The following is a 16,425-nucleotide window of genomic DNA, read 5'->3' on the forward strand; positions in this document are numbered from 1 at the left end:
CCAATTGTTGTAGTAGCTATTATCTTGTCTCATCACTACAACTCCCGTACGGGCTCGGGGGAGACGAAGGTTGAAAGTCATGCGTCCTCCGATACACAACCCAACCAGCCGCACTGCTTCTTAACACAGCGTGCATCCAAACAAGATTCCTTGTCTGATCATGAAACATCAAAAGAGCAGAAATCATCTGCTATTGAAGAGAGAGAACAAACAAAAACAGACAGTTAGTGCTGTTTTGGAGAAACGTAAACACGTCTACCCCAACATCTGTAAATATATTTATTAATTAATATATCTTTAATAAATAGGAATATAAATGTAGACATTTACTGCACTGCTGTGTACTGTCTGACTCTGTCCTCTGCTCCTCTGTACTGCACACATTGCAATAAGTTAGGTATCCTCCGTCACATCACAAAGTAATCACTATCGACGACGGCTGTGATTGTCAGTCATAGAAGATACTATCACAATATCACCTAAGTACGAATATTTAGTCGTTCATTATTCTGATTTGGGGAAATAAAAGTGTGCAAACTCATCCCAAAAATGTAAATATAGTTACAGATATGGAGATTCAGATAACGAAATAAACATAATTTAGTTATTCCTTATTTTATATGTGAATCTAGCACCATCATATTGTACTGTGTGTGCATTGCAGTGACCTGAAAAGCAATGTCACAGTATTTCCGATTGTGTTTATCCCATCTATCCACTAGGGGGCAGTCCTGTTCCACTGTATCTACAGCAGGGCTGGTGGGGTTACAGTGTAGTGATGAGGATGCTGCTTGGGTTATACCAGGACATTTCAAGGTTACTAACAATGGATCCATTCCACAGTGAGTCATAGTAGTTGTAGTTAGCTGTAATGCTACATCTGTCATAGTAGTTGTAGTTAGCTGTAATGCTACATCTGTCATAGTAGTTGTAGTTAGCTGTAATGCTACATCTGTCATAGTAGTTGTAGCTAGCTGTAATGCTACATGAATCATAGTAGTTGTAGTTAGCTGTAATGCTACATGAATCATTGTAGTTGTAGCTAGCTGTAATGCTACAGTTGTCATAGTAGGTGTAGCTAGCTGTAATGCTACAGTTATCATAGTAGTTGTAGTTAGCTGTAATACTACATCTGTCATAGTAGTTGTAGCTAGCTGTAATGCTACATCTGTCATAGTAGTTGTAGCTAGCTAAGTGTCAATGCTGATAGGAACAGCTTTCTCGATTCAAATTTTACGTTAACGTTAGAATTACTCTACAATACTGATGACGGATCAGCTACTTGAGAGTTACTATCATCTATGGTGTTGGTGTGGCGGCTGTGCTTTGGGAAAGTGGGTGGGGTTATATCCTTCTTGTTTGGTCCTGTCCGGGGGTATCGTCGGATGGGGCCACAGTGTCTCCTGACCCCTCCTGTCTCAGCCTCCAGTATTTATGCTGCAGTAGTTTATGTGTCGGGGGGCTAGGCTCAGTCTGTTATATCTGGAGTATTTCTCCTGTCTTATCTGGTGTCCTGTGTGAATTTAAGTATGCTCTCTCTAATTCTCTAATTCTTTCTTTCTCTTTCTCCCTTTCTTCCTCTCTCTCTGAGGACCTGAGCCCTAGGACCATGCCTCAGGACTACCTGGCCTGATGACTCCTTGTTGTCCCCAGTCCACCTGGCCGTGCTGCTGCTCCAGTTTCAACTGTTCTGTCTGCGGCTATGGATCCCTGATCTGTTCACCGGACGTACTACCTGTCCCAGACCTGCTGTTTTCAACTCTCTAGAGACAGCAGGAGTGGTAGAGATACTCTTAATGATTGGCTATGAAAAGCCAACTGACATTTACTCCTGAGGTGCTGCACTTGCTGCACCCTCGACAACTACTGTGATTACTATTATTTTACCATGCTGGTCATTTATGAACATCTTGGCCATGTTCTGTTATAATCTCATCCCGGCACAGCCAGAAGAGGACTCATAGCCGGGTTCCTCTCTAGGTTTCTAGGTTTTGGCCTTTCTAGGGAGTTTTTCGTAGCCACCGTGCTTCTACACCTGCATTGCTTGCTGTTTGGGGTTTTAGGCTGGGTTTCTGTACAGCACTTTGAGACATCAGCTGATGTACGAAGGGCTATATAAATACATTTGATTGATTGATTGATTCTTGTGGTGTGTTGGGGTGTTGTTGTTGTGGTGGTGGTGTATTTTGGTGTGGTGTGCTGTGGTGCAGTACAGTACAGTATGGTAAGATAAGTTAGGTAGATACATTATGCCTCCAGCCCCAGGTCCTATAGTAATATATTGTAGATACATTATGCCTCCAGCCCCAGGTCCTACCATGGCAAAGCCCACGTCAGCCTTCTTCAGGGCTGGTCCATCGTTAGTCCCGTCTCCTGTCACCGCCACCACTTGTCTCTGGTCTGTCAGGCAGCTGTCTATGATGCCTAGAGGACAACACACAGGGGTTCAGTTCAGATGAACAGAGTAGAGAGGAGTGGAAGTGGGGGTCGCTCTCTCACCTTTAACCAGTGTGTGTTTATCAGTAGGGGAGGATCTAGCCAGGACTCGCAGTTTAGGCCACACCTTGTCCATGCGCTCCTGCTCAACCTACAGAGGAGAAGGTACATATACATCTATCAGAAACTTAAGGTCTTTTATCTCTGTTCATCTATCAGAACCTGAAGGTCTTTTATCTACTGTATGTTCATCTATCAGAACCCGAGGGTCTTTTATCTATGTTTCCTGACATCTTCCTAATATGGAGTTGCACCCCCCTCCCCCCACCAACTGCAAATAACATATTATACAAACTGTTGAGCGTGAGAAACCCAGAAATAAGGGATCATAGCTTTCACCTGGATTCACCTGAGATGCACAAGAGCACCGTACCTCTTCTCTCTCTCTCTCTCTCTCTCTCTCTCTGTCTCTCTCTGCTCTCTGTCTCTCTCTCTCTCTCTCTCTGCTCTCTGTCTCTCTCTCTTTCTGTCTCTTTCTGTCTCTCGCTCTCTGCCTCTTTCTCACTCTGTCTCTCTCTCTCTGTCTGTCTCTTTCTCTCTCTTTCTCTGTCTCTTTCTCTGTCTCTCTCTGTCTCTTTCTCTCTCTCTCTCTCTCTCTCTCGCTCTCTCTTGCTCTCTCTTGCTCTCTCTCTCTGTCTCTCTGCTGCAGCGTACCTCTCCCTTCTCGTTGCGGATCCTCCTGTTGAACTCCTTTCCGTCGATACACAGGAAGTCTTCTCCAGGGTGGATGATGCCACACTTGATGGCGATGGCCCTGGCCGTGTTGATGTTGTCACCTGTCACCATGCGCACCGTGATGCCCGCACGCTGGCACCTTATTATGGCATCTGGTACCTGCAGGGCACATGCAGACAATATGACGTTTAGCATACAATATTTACATGGTAAATCCAAACTGACTAACAACACAGTGAGTGTTTTCATTTTAATATAAAATGGCCCCAACAGGAATTGAACCCACGACCATGTCATTATTACTGCCATGCAACTACCAATTAATTCACACAGGATGCAAACAAGCACACACACGCATGCACAAACACATGCACACACACACACTCACGCACACACTACGTTTAGTTCACTGTGGGCTATCTTTCCTCTACAAAGCAACACATCCTGCCTCGCTGGCACCATCACAGGAGAACCAACGGTAAAGCAACACATCCTGCCTCACTGGCACCATCACAGGAGAACCAACGGTAAAGCAACACATCCTGCCTCGCTGGCACCATCACAGGAGAACCAACGGTAAAGCAACACATCCTGTCTCGCTGGCACCATCACAGGAGAACCAACGGTAAAACAACACATCCTGCCTCGCTGGCACCATCACAGGAGAACCAACGGTAAAGCAACACATCCTGCCTCGCTGGCACCATCACAGGAGATCCAAATCATTTAGAGCATCAGAGGCAGCTGGTGTTGTGGAGGAGGAGCGTTACATGTGTGTGTGTGTGTGTGTGTGTGTACACTGCTGTTCATTGATTATTGATTGCCATTACTGGGATTCTCTGCCTCTGACCCTATTACGGGGACTGAGTCACTGGCTTGCTAGTGCTTCTCCTTGTCGTCCCTTGCATCACGTCATGACAGATTTTCTTTTGCTATTCTCAACTTGAGTGGGTTGAGGTGATTGAGGTGAACTTCCTGTCTGGACTTGCACCCTCTCGGGTTCGTACCGTGGGGGAGACCTTCGTGGGCAACACTCAGCCTTGTCTCAGGATGGTAAGTTGGTGGTTGAAGATATCCCTCTAGTGGTGTGGGGGCTGTGCTTTGGCAAAGTGGGTGGGGTTATATCTTGCCTGGTTGGCTGTACTGTACTGTTGGGTGGGACTTCTTTTAAAAAATGTAACCTTTATTTTAACTAGGTAAGTCAAATCAAATCAAATGTTATTTGTCACATACACATGGTTAGCAGATGTTAATGCGAGTGTAGCGAAATGCTTGTGCTTCTAGTTCCGACCATGCAGTAATAACCAACGAGTAATCTAACCTAACAATTTCACAACAACTACCTTATACACACAAGTGTAAAGGAATGAATAAGAATATGTACATGTAAATATATAGATGAGGGATGGTCGAACGGTATAGGCAAGATGCAGTAGATGGTATAGAGTACAGTATATACATATACGATGAGTAACGTAGGGTATGTAAACATTATATAAAGTGGCATTGTTTAAAGTGGCTAGTGATACATTGATTACATCAATTTTTCCATTATTAAAGTGGCTAGAATTGAGTCAGTATGTTGGCAGCAGCCACTCAATGTTAGTGATGGCTGTTTAACAGTCTGATGGCCTTGAGATAGAAGCTGTTTTTCAGTCTCTCGGTCCCAGCTTTGATGCACCTGTACTGACCTCGCCTACTGGATGACAGCAGGGTGAAGAGGCAGTGGCTCGGGTGGTTGTTGTCCTTGATGATCTTTATGGCCTTCCTGTGACACCGGGTGGTGTAGGTGTCCTGGAGGGCAGGTAGTTTTCCCCCGGTGATGCATTGTGCAGACCTCACTACCCTCTGGAGAGCCTTACGGTTGTGGGCGGAGCAGTTGCCGTACCAGGCGGTGATACAGCCCGACAGGATGCTCTCGATTGTGCATCTGTAAAAGTTTGAGTGTTTTTGGTGACAAGCCGAATTTCTTCAGCCTCCTGACAGTACGTACAACTGTAGTGTCGTCTGCAAACTTGATGATTGAGTTGGAGGCGTGCATGTCCACGCAGTCGTGGGTGAACAGGGAGTACAGGAGAGGGCTCAGAACGCACCCTTGTTGGGCCCCAGTGTTGAGGATCAGCGGAGTGGAGATGTTGTTACCTACCCTCACCACCTGGGGGGCGGCCCGTCAGGAAGTCAAGGACCCAGTTGCACAGGACGACGTCGAGACCCAGGATCTCGAGCTTAATGACGAGTTTGGAGGGTACTATGGAGTTTGGAGGGTACTATGGTGTTAAATGCTGAGCTGTAGTCGATGAACAGCATTCGCACAGGTATTCCTCTTGTCCAGATGGGTTAGGGAAGTGTGCAGTGTGATTGCGTCGTCTGTGGACCTATTGGGGCGATAAGCAAATTGGACTGGTTCTAGGGTGTCAGGTAGGGTGGAGGTGATATGGTCCTTGACTAGTCTCTCAAAGCACTTCATGATAACGGAAGTGAGTGCTAAGGGGCGATAGTCATTTAGCTCAGTTACCCTCGCTTTCTTGGGTACAGGAACAATGGTGGCAGACTGGGTTAAGGATCGATTGAATATGTCCGTAAACACACCAGCCAGCTGGTCTGCGCATGCTCTGAGGACGCAGCTGGGGAGGCAGCCTTGCGAGGGTTAACATGTTTAAATGTTTTACTCACGTTGGCTGCAGTGAAAGAGAGCCCACAGGTTTTGGTAGCGGGTCGTGTCAGAGGCACTGTATTGTCCTCAAAGTGAGCAAAGAAGTTGTTTAGTCTGTCTGGGAGCAAGACATCGTGGTCCGCGACTGGGAGCAACAAAATGGAGTATTGGTCAGATTTTCCGAAAGGAGGACGGGGAGGGCTTAATATGCTTCGCGGAAGTTAGAATAACAATGATACCGAGTTTTGCCAGCCCGGGTCGCACATTCGATATGCTGATCAAATTTAGGGAGCCTTGTTATCAGATTAGCCTTGTTAAAATCCCCAGTTCCGCCCCTGCGGCACTGTTGTTTTGGGTCAACGGTTGGGATTCAATCCATTGTCCCGGGTGGTGGACCAAACAGAGGATCTGCTTCAGGAAAGTCGTATTCCTGGTCGTAATGTTGGTGAATTGACGTTGCTCTTATATCCAATAGTTCTTCCCGGCTGTATGTAATAAGACTTCAGATTTCCTGGGGTAACAATGTAATAAATAACACATAAAAACATATATATATATTGCCAAACAGAGGAACCGTTTCGGGAAATTCCTGGTCGTAATATTGGTGAATTGACGTTGCTCTTATATCCAATAGTTCCTCCCGGCTGTATGTAATAAGACTTCAGATTTCCTGGGGTAACAATGTAATAAATAACACATAAAAACATATATATATATTGCCAAACAGAGGAACCGTTTCGGGAAATTCCTGGTCGTAATATTGGTGAATTGACGTTGCTCTTATATCCAATAGTTCTTCCCGGCTGTATGTAATAAGACTTCAGATTTCCTAGGGTAACAATGTAAGAAATAACACGTAAAAAAACAAAATACTGCATAGTTTCCTAGGAACGCGAAGCGAGGCGGCCAGCTCGGTCAGTGCCGGAAGTTGAGTCAGTTAAGAGCTCTCTTGAATTTGTTCAACATTTTGTACTCATGCCAGGAATATAGTATATGCATATGATTATGTGTGGATAGACAACACTCGGAAGATTCTAAAACTGGTTAAATCATGTCTTTGACTATAACAGAACGTGAACAGCAGGCAAAATCCCAAGAAAAACCTGGTCACAAAAAAAAATAAAAAGTATTAATCCGCCAGTCTCTGAATTGTCTATGGCAAGAGAAAATAATAGATAAATAGATAGGCCAGTTTACAGTTCCTACAGCTTACACACGATGTCGCCAGTACTGGCAATATAGTTGGAATTAATCCTTGGTGAAATGAGAAATAGGCACTTCCTGTCATCCGGTACACAGGAGGAAGCTTATGGGAGAGAGACAATGGACCATGATTTCAAGAGTAGCTGCTATTGAATACAGATCGCCCCGTGATCAATTTGATCGATTATTAACGTTTACAAATACCTAAAGTTGGGTTACAAAAGTAGTTTGAAGTGTTTTGTCAAAGTTTATAGGCAACTTTTTTAATTTAAAAAAATTACGTTGCGTTTTGGAAAGCATTTTTTTCCTGGATCAGACGGGCTATATAAATGGACATTTTGGGTATACATGGACGGATTTAATCGAAAAAAATACCCAATTGTGATGTTTATGGGACATATAGGAGTGCCAACAAAGAAGCTCGTCAAAGGTAATTAATGTTTTATATTTTATTTCTGCGTTTTGTGTAGCGCCGGCTACGCTAATTATTTTGTTTACGTCCCCTTCAGGTATTTTGGGGGGCTGCATGCTATCAGATAATAGCTTCTCATGCTTTCGCCGAAAAGCATTTTAAAAATCTGACCTACCTCGATGACATCCTCATCTTCTCTCGCTCGGCCCAAGAACAAGTGCTCCTCGTCCAACAGATTCTCCAACGCCACCTGGAGAACCAGCTTTTTGTGAAAGCGGAAAAGTGCAAATTCCATCCCCTTACTGGGCTACATCATCACTGCAGGGAGTGTACAGATGGATCCCGGGAAGGTGAAATCGGTGGTGGATTGGCCCCAGCGTACGACCAAGGGTGCAGCTGCAAGGTGTCCTGGGATCATCCATTCATTGTGTGGATCGACCACATTAACCTGGAATATCTCCGCACCGCCAAGCGTCTCCATTCCAGGCAAGCTAGGTGGGCCCTGCTCTTCACCCGGTTCAACTTCTCCCTCTCCTACCGACCAAGAACATCAAGCCAGATGTGCCGTCATGCTGCTATAGCCCCGCGGCTACACCCTCGGACCCCGAGATCATCCTTCCCACCTCGTGTCTGGCGACGGCACTCAGCTGGAAGCAGGTCCGTGAAGCGCAGAGTTCCCACCCGAACCACGGGGGGGCCCAGATAACCAGATGTTTGTGCCTGACATTGTCCACTCCTTGGTCCTGGAGTGGGCCCACTCCTCAAGGCTTGCCTGCCACCAGGGCTCCGATTGGTCCCTGAACTTTGTGCGACAATGCTTTTGGTGGCCTACCATGGTCCCAAACGTCTCCGCATTCATCACCACCTGCACGGTCTGTGCGCAGAACAAGACTCCTCGGCAAGCTCTGGCTGGTCTTCTTCAACCACTGTCTGTCCCTCACCGTCCCTGGTCTCACATATCCCTGGACTGAGTCACGGGTCTCCCCTCGTCTGATGGCAACACCGCCATCCTGACAGTAGTGGATTGGTTTTCCAAAGCCACCAACTTCATCCCTCTTCCCAAGCTACCCTCTGTCAAAGAGGCGGCCCAACTCATGGTGCAGCACATCTTCGGGATCCATGGATTCCCGGTGGACATTGTCTCCGACGGAGTCCTCAGTTCTCGTACCGTTTCTGGAAGGCGTTCTGCCCGCTCATTGGGTCATCGGCCACCCTGTCTTTCGGGTTCCACCACCAGTCCAACGGCCACTCGGACGAGCCAACCAAGACATGGAAACGACTCTTCACTGCCTGGTCTCCGCCAATCCCACCACCTGGAGCCAGCAACTAGTGTGGGTCGAATACGCCCGCAACCCCCTTCCTTGCTCTTCCATGGGACTCTCGCCCTTTGAGTGTTCCCTGGGCTATCAGCCCCCACTCTTCTCTGAGGAAGAGGTCTGCATACCTTTGGCCCAGATGTCTGTCCACTGGCTGCTGTCGCCCTTCTCAAGACCACCTCCAGGTTCCGACAACAAGCTGACTGCCACCGGACCCCGGGCTCCCCAGTATCGTCTCGGGCAGAAGGTATGGCTGTCCAACCGGGATCTACCTGCAAACTTTCCCCCCCTGTTTTATCGGCGCTTTCCCCATTACCAAGGTAATTATGCCCCTCTGCTGTTTGTCTTCTGTTGCCCTGTACCCTCTGTATACATCCCACTTTCAATGTGTCTAAAATCAAACCCATGTCTCACAACCCTTTGTCTTCTGTTTCCAGACACCTTGGGGGGGACAGTGATATGATACTTCTATATCTGGACAGGGAACGGCCCAGTTCTAGAGTTCTGGCCCAGTTCTAGAGTTCTGGCCGAGTTCTAGCGTCTGGCACAGTTCTAGAGTTCTGGCACAGTTCCAGACCCCATTCCCTAGATAAGTGCAGTACTTTTGGCAAGAGCCAAGGCTGGAGAAGAGAAGGGTAAAAGAGGAGAAAACTCATAAAAAATGGAGAGCGTTGGAAGGTGACTTGGTAACAAGAAGCACTAAAGACACTAGGCATATATTATTTTCTCTCTCTTCTCTTCTCTTCTCTCTTTCTCCCCTCTCTCTCTCCTCCGTGCTGATTCATTGTGTGTGCCACAGTTTATATTCTCTTTGGTTATAACCTAAGCATGCATTAAAACATATCTATGCATTATAACATATGTATGCATTATAACATGTATGCATTATATCATATCTATGCATTATAACATATGTATGCATTATAACAGATCTATGCATTATAACATATGTATGCATTAAAACATATCTATGCATTATAACATATGTATGCATTAAAACATATCTATGCATTATAACAGATCTATGCATTATAACATATGTATGCATTATAACATATGTATGCATTATAACATATGTATGCATTATAACATATGTATGCATTATAACATATGTATGCATTATAACAGATCTATGCATTATAACATATGTATGCATTATAACATATGTATGCATTTTAACATGTATGCATTATATCATAAGTATGTATTATAACATAAGCATGTTATAACATATGTATACATTATAACATAGGTATGCATTACAGCAAATTCATGCACTAAAAAATAAACATGCATTAAAACATTGCTATATGTAAAATAATAGACTTGTCAAAAACGAATGTAGACATTAAAAACTAATTTCTATAACTTATTCAATCTCTTTTACAATGGAGGAGTAGTAGTATAATGGGGGAGAAGTATAATGGAGGAGTAGTAGTAGTACAATGGGGGAGTAGTAGTATAATGGGGGAGTAGTAGTATAATGGGGGAGTAGTATAATGGGGGAGTAGTAGTATAATGGGGGAGAAGTATAATGGAGGAGTAGTAGTATAATGGGGGAGTAGTATAATGGAGGAGTAGTATAATGGAGTAGTAGTATAATGGGGGAGTAGTAGTATAATGGGGGAGTAGTATAATGGGGGAGTAGTAGTATAATGGAGTAGTAGTATAATGGAGGAGTAGTAGTATAATGGAGGAGTAGTATAATGGAGGAGTAGTAGAATGGAGTAGTAGTAGAATGGAGGAGTAGTAGAATGGAGTAGTAGTAGTATAATGGAGTAGTAGTATAATGGAGGAGTAGTATAATGGAGGAGTAGTAGTATAATGGAGTAGTAGTATAATGGAGGAGTAGTAGTATAATGGAGGAGTAGTAGTATAATGGAGGAGTAGTAGAATGGAGGAGTAGTAGTATAATGGAGTAGTAGTATAATGGAGGAGTAGTAGAATGGAGTAGTAGTAGTATAATGGAGTAGTAGTATAATGGAGGAGTAGTAGTATAATGGAGGAGTAGTAGTATAATGGAGTAGTAGTATAATGGAGGAGTAGTAGTATAATGGAGGAGTAGTATAATGGAGTAGTAGTATAATGGAGGAGTAGTAGTATAATGGAGGAGTAGTAGTATAATGGAGTAGTAGTATAATGGAGGAGTAGTAGAATGGAGGAGTAGTATAATGGAGGAGTAGTAGAATGGAGTAGTAGTATAATGGAGGAGTAGTAGTATAATGGAGGAGTAGTATAATGGAGGAGTAGTAGAATGGAGGAGTAGTAGAATGGAGTAGTAGTAGTATAATGGAGTAGTAGTATAATGGAGGAGTAGTAGAATGGAGGAGTAGTAGTATAATGGAGTAGTAGTATAATGGAGAAGTAGTATTATAATGGAGTAGTAGTATAATGGAGTAGTAGTATAATGGAGGAGTAGTATAATGGAGTAGTATAATGGATGAGTAGTAGTATAATGGAGGAGTAGTAGTATAATGGAGAAGTAGTATTATAATGGAGTAGTAGTAGTATAATGGAGGAGTAGTAGTATTATAATGGAGGAGTAGTATAATGGAGGAGTAGTAGTATAATGTAGAAGTAGTATTATAATGGAGTAGTAGTAGTATAATGGAGGAGTAGTAGTATAATGGAGTAGTAGTAGTATAATGGAGGAGTAGTAGTATAATGGAGGAGTAGTAGTAGTGTAATGGAGGAGTAGTAGTATAATGGAGTAGTAGTATAATGGATGAGTAGTCTAATGGAGGAGTAGTAGTAGTGTAATGGAGGAGTAGTAGTATAATGGAGGAGTAGTATAATGGAGTAGTAGTATAATTGAGGAGTAGTAGTATAATGGAGGAGTAGTAGTATAATGGAGGAGTAGTATAATGGAGGAGTAGTAGTATAATGGAGTAGTAGTATAATGGAGGAGTAGTAGTATAATGGAGGAGTAGTAGTATAATGGAGGAGTAGTAGTATAATGGAGTAGTAGTATAATTGAGGAGTAGTAGTAGTGTAATGGAGGAGTAGTAGTATAATGGAGGAGTAGTAGTATAATGGAGTAGTAGTATAATGGAGTAGTAGTATAATGTAGTAGTAGTAGTATAATGGAGGAGTAGTATAATGGAGGAGTAGTAGTATAATGGAGTAGTAGTAGTGTAATGGAGGAGTAGTAGTATAATGGAGGAGTAGTAGAATGGAGTAGTAGTGTAATGGAGGAGTAGTAGTATAATGGAGTAGTAGTATAATGGAGTAGTAGTAGTATAATGGAGGAGTAGTATAATGGAGGAGTAGTAGTATAATGGAGGAGTAGTAGTAGTGTAATGGAGGAGTAGTAGTATAATGGAGGAGTAGTAGTATAATGGAGGAGTAGTAGTAGTGTAATGGAGGAGTAGTAGTAGTGTAATGGAGGAGTAGTAGTATAAAGGAGGAGTAGTATAATGGAGGAGTAGTCTAATGGAGTAGTAGTATAATGGAGGAGTAGTAGTATAATGGAGGAGTAGTATAATGGAGTAGTAGTATAATGGAGGAGTAGTAGTATAATGGAGGAGTAGTATAATGGAGGAGTAGTAGAATGGAGGAGTAGTAGAATGGAGTAGTAGTAGTATAATGGAGTAGTAGTATAATGGAGGAGTAGTATAATGGAGGAGTAGTAGTATAATGGAGTAGTAGTATAATGGAGGAGTAGTAGTATAATGGAGGAGTAGTATAATGGAGTAGTAGTATAATGGAGGAGTAGTAGTATAATGGAGGAGTAGTAGTATAATGGAGTAGTAGTATAATGGAGGAGTAGTATAATGGAGGAGTAGTAATATAATGGAGGAGTAGTAGTATAATGGAGGAGTAGTAGTATAATGGAGTAGTAGTATAATTGAGGAGTAGTAGTAGTGTAATGGAGGAGTAGTAGTATAATGGAGGAGTAGTAGTATAATGGAGTAGTAGTATAATGGAGTAGTAGTATAATGTAGTAGTAGTAGTATAATGGAGGAGTAGTAGTATAATGGAGTAGTAGTATAATTGAGGAGTAGTAGTAGTGTAATGGAGTAGTAGTATAATGGAGGAGTAGTAGTATAATGGAGTAGTAGTATAAATGAGTAGTAGTATAATGTAGTAGTAGTAGTATAATGGAGGAGTAGTATAATGGAGGAGTAGTAGTATAATGGAGGAGTAGTATAATGGAGGAGTAGTATAATGGAGGAGTAGTAGTATAATGGAGTAGTAGTAGTGTAATGGAGGAGTAGTAGTATAATGGAGGAGTAGTAGAATGGAGTAGTAGTGTAATGGAGGAGTAGTAGTATAATGGAGTAGTAGTAGTAGTATAATGGAGGAGTAGTATAATGGAGGAGTAGTAGTATAATGGAGGAGTAGTAGTATAATGGAGGAGTAGTATAATGGAGGAGTAGTAGTATAATGGAGTAGTAGTATAATGGAGTAGTAGTATAATGTAGTAGTAGTAGTATAATGGAGGAGTAGTATAATGGAGGAGTAGTAGTATAATGGAGGAGTAGTATAATGGAGTAGTAGTATAATTGAGGAGTAGTAGTAGTGTAATGGAGGAGTAGTAGTATAATGGAGGAGTAGTAGTATAATGGAGTAGTAGTATAATGGAGTAGTAGTATAATGTAGTAGTAGTAGTATAATGGAGGAGTAGTATAATGGAGGAGTAGTAGTATAATGGAGGAGTAGTATAATGGAGGAGTAGTATAATGGAGGAGTAGTAGAATGGAGTAGTAGTATAATGGAGTAGTAGTAGTATAATGGAGTAGTAGTAGTGTAATGGAGGAGTAGTAGTATAATGGAGGAGTAGTAGAATGGAGTAGTAGTGTAATGGAGGAGTAGTAGTATAATGGAGTAGTAGTATAATGGAGTAGTAGTAGTATAATGGAGGAGTAGTATAATGGAGGAGAAGTAGTATAATGGAGGAGTAGTAGTAGTGTAATGGAGGATTAGTAGTATAATGGAGGAGTAGTATAATGGAGGAGTAGTAGTATAATGGAGTAGTAGTATAATGGAGGAGTAGTAGTATAATGGAGGAGTAGTAGTATAATGGAGGAGTAGTAGTATAATGGAGTAGTAGTATAATTGAGGAGTAGTAGTAGTGTAATGGAGGAGTAGTAGTATAATGGAGGAGTAGTAGTATAATGGAGTAGTAGTATAATGGAGTAGTAGTATAATGTAGTAGTAGTAGTATAATGGAGGAGTAGTATAATGGAGGAGTAGTAGTATAATGGAGGAGTAGTATAATGGAGGAGTAGTATAATGGAGGAGTAGTAGAATGGAGTAGTAGTATAATGGAGTAGTAGTAGTATAATGGAGTAGTAGTAGTGTAATGGAGGAGTAGTAGTATAATGGAGGAGTAGTAGAATGGAGTAGTAGTGTAATGGAGGAGTAGTAGTATAATGGAGTAGTAGTATAATGGAGTAGTAGTAGTATAATGGAGGAGTAGTATAATGGAGTAGTAGTATAATGGAGTAGTAGTATAATGGAGGAGTAGTAGTATAATGGAGGAGTAGTAGTATAATGGAGGAGTAGTAGTATATTGTAGTAGTAGTATAATGGAGGAGTAGTATAATGGAGGAGTAGTAGTATAATGGAGGAGTAGTAGAATGGAGGAGTAGTTTAATGGAGGAGTAGTATAATGGAGTAGTAGTATAATGGAGTAGTAGTATTATAATGGAGTAGTAGTATAATGGAGGAGTAGTGTAATGGAGGAGTAGTATAATGGAGGAGTAGTAGAATGGAGGAGTAGTAGAATGGAGTAGTAGTAGTATAATGGAGTTGTAGTATAATGGAGTAGTAGTATAATGGAGTAGTAGTAGTATAATGTAGTAGTAGTATAATGGAGAAGTAGTAGTATAATGGAGGAGTAGTATAATGGAGGAGTAGTAGTATAATGGAGTAGTAGTATAATGGAGTAGTAGTATAATGGAGGAGTAGTAGTATAATGGAGGAGTAGTAGTGTAATGGAGTAGTAGTAGTATAATGGAGTAGTAGTATAATGGAGTAGTAGTATAATGGAGGAGTAGTAGTATAATGGAGTAGTAGTATAATGGAGTAGTAGTATAATGGAGTAGTAGCAGTATAATGGAGTAGTAGTAGTATAATGGAGTAGTAGTAGTATAATGGAGGAGTAGTAGAAGTATAATGGAGGGCCTCTATCCCGACCACACACAGCCTACCTCTGGTCTGACAGGGTCCTCTATCCCGACCACACACAGCCTTCCTCTGGTCTGACAGGGTCCTCTATCCCGACCACACACAGCCTACCTCTGGTCTGACAGGGTCCTCTATCCCGACCACACACAGCCTACCTCTGGTCTGACAGGGTCCTCTATCCCGACCACACACAGCCTACCTCTGGTCTGGCAGGGTCCTCTATCCCGACCACACACAGCCTACCTCTGGTCTGACAGGGGCCTCTATCCCGACCACACACAGCCTACCTCTGGTCTGACAGGGTCCTCTATCCCGACCACACACAGCCTTCCTCTGGTCTGACAGGGTCCTCTATCCCGACTACACACAGCCTTCCTCTGGTCTGACAGGGTCCTCTATCCCGACCACACACAGCCTACCTCTGGTCTGACAGGGTCCTCTATCCCGACCACACAGACGGCCGTCAGCTCATTGAGGATGTCGTTCTCGTTGTCCCAGAGGGGTTCTGGGTCGGCAGGGAAGTCACGGTACGCCACGCAGATGGTCCGCAGCCCGTCACACGCCATCGGCTCGATCACCTTCTTCACCATCTCGTCCTTATCCCGGGGACGGAACACCCGCGGCTCGCCTTCCTGGTTCAGGATCTTAGTGCACCTGGGGGGAAGGGGGGTTGGGGTTAGAAAGGTCAGAGGTCAGGGGAACCACAATTCGAAAACAAGCACAGGTAAAGCCTTGGGTAGATCAGTGACGAACATCATAAATTCAGTGTTTGTAGCTGCAATCAATTTCCCGAATCAACCACCTAGCTCCTTAGGGCCTCTGCTAAGGAGATCTGAGAGGATTGTAATCCCATGTCAGATCTCAACTAGTGCATAGCGAGTAGAGCCTAGAGGTTAGAGCCTAGAGGGTAGAGCCTAGGGGGTAGAGGCTAGAGCCTAGGGGGTAGAGGCTAGGGGGTAGAGCCTAGAGGGTAGAGCCTAGGGGGTAGAGCCTAGGGGGTAGAGGCTAGGGGGTAGATGCTAGGGGGTAGAGCCTAGAGGGTAGAGGCTAGAGGGTAAGGGGTAGAGTCTAGAGGGTAGAGGCTAAAGCCTAGGGGGTAGAGGGCAGAGGCTAGAGGGTAGTCTAGAGGGTAGAGACTAGAGGGTAGAGGCTAGAGCCTAGAGGGTAGAGGCTACAGGGTAGAGGCTACAGGGTAGGGGGTAGAGGCTAGGGGGTAGAGCCTAGTGGCTAGAGGGTAGAGCCTAGAGGGTAGAGTCTAGAGTAGAGGGCTAGAGCCTAGAGGGTAGAGCCTAGAGGGTAAAGCCTAGAAGGTAGAGGCTGCTTTCCTTTCTGGATACAGCGCTGGAAACTGAAGACATCTATGGTATCACATCCAGCTGTTAACCACTCACTTCTTCAGGACGATCTCAGAGGCTCCCTTGCTGTACATCCTGAAGCTGCCGTCTGATAGTTTGATGACAGTGGACATGGACTTCCTGGCCGAGTTGAAGGTGTATACCTGGTACAATCAGAATTAGAATTCAGAATAAGAATTAGAG

General features: G+C 43.5%; 1 protein-coding gene across 2 annotated transcripts in view; it reads right to left on the reverse strand.

Annotated features, from left to right (window-relative positions):
• LOC139371465 (plasma membrane calcium-transporting ATPase 2-like) overlaps positions 1 to 16,425 on the reverse strand; it is a 186,607-nt gene that overhangs the window by 37,016 nt on the left and 133,166 nt on the right. For both annotated transcript variants that reach the window (XM_071111899.1, XM_071111901.1), the window contains 5 exons: positions 16,279 to 16,385; positions 15,307 to 15,541; positions 3,151 to 3,330; positions 2,500 to 2,587; positions 2,318 to 2,424 (listed from right to left, as the gene is read on the reverse strand). In XM_071111899.1, coding sequence (XP_070968000.1) covers positions 2,318 to 2,424; positions 2,500 to 2,587; positions 3,151 to 3,330; positions 15,307 to 15,541; positions 16,279 to 16,385 — 717 coding nt within the window. The remainder of the gene's footprint in view (positions 1 to 2,317; positions 2,425 to 2,499; positions 2,588 to 3,150; positions 3,331 to 15,306; positions 15,542 to 16,278; positions 16,386 to 16,425) is intronic.

The sequence above is a fragment of the Oncorhynchus clarkii genome, chromosome 17 (genome assembly GCF_045791955.1).
Source record: "Oncorhynchus clarkii lewisi isolate Uvic-CL-2024 chromosome 17, UVic_Ocla_1.0, whole genome shotgun sequence".
NCBI classification, from domain to species: domain Eukaryota; kingdom Metazoa; phylum Chordata; class Actinopteri; order Salmoniformes; family Salmonidae; genus Oncorhynchus; species Oncorhynchus clarkii.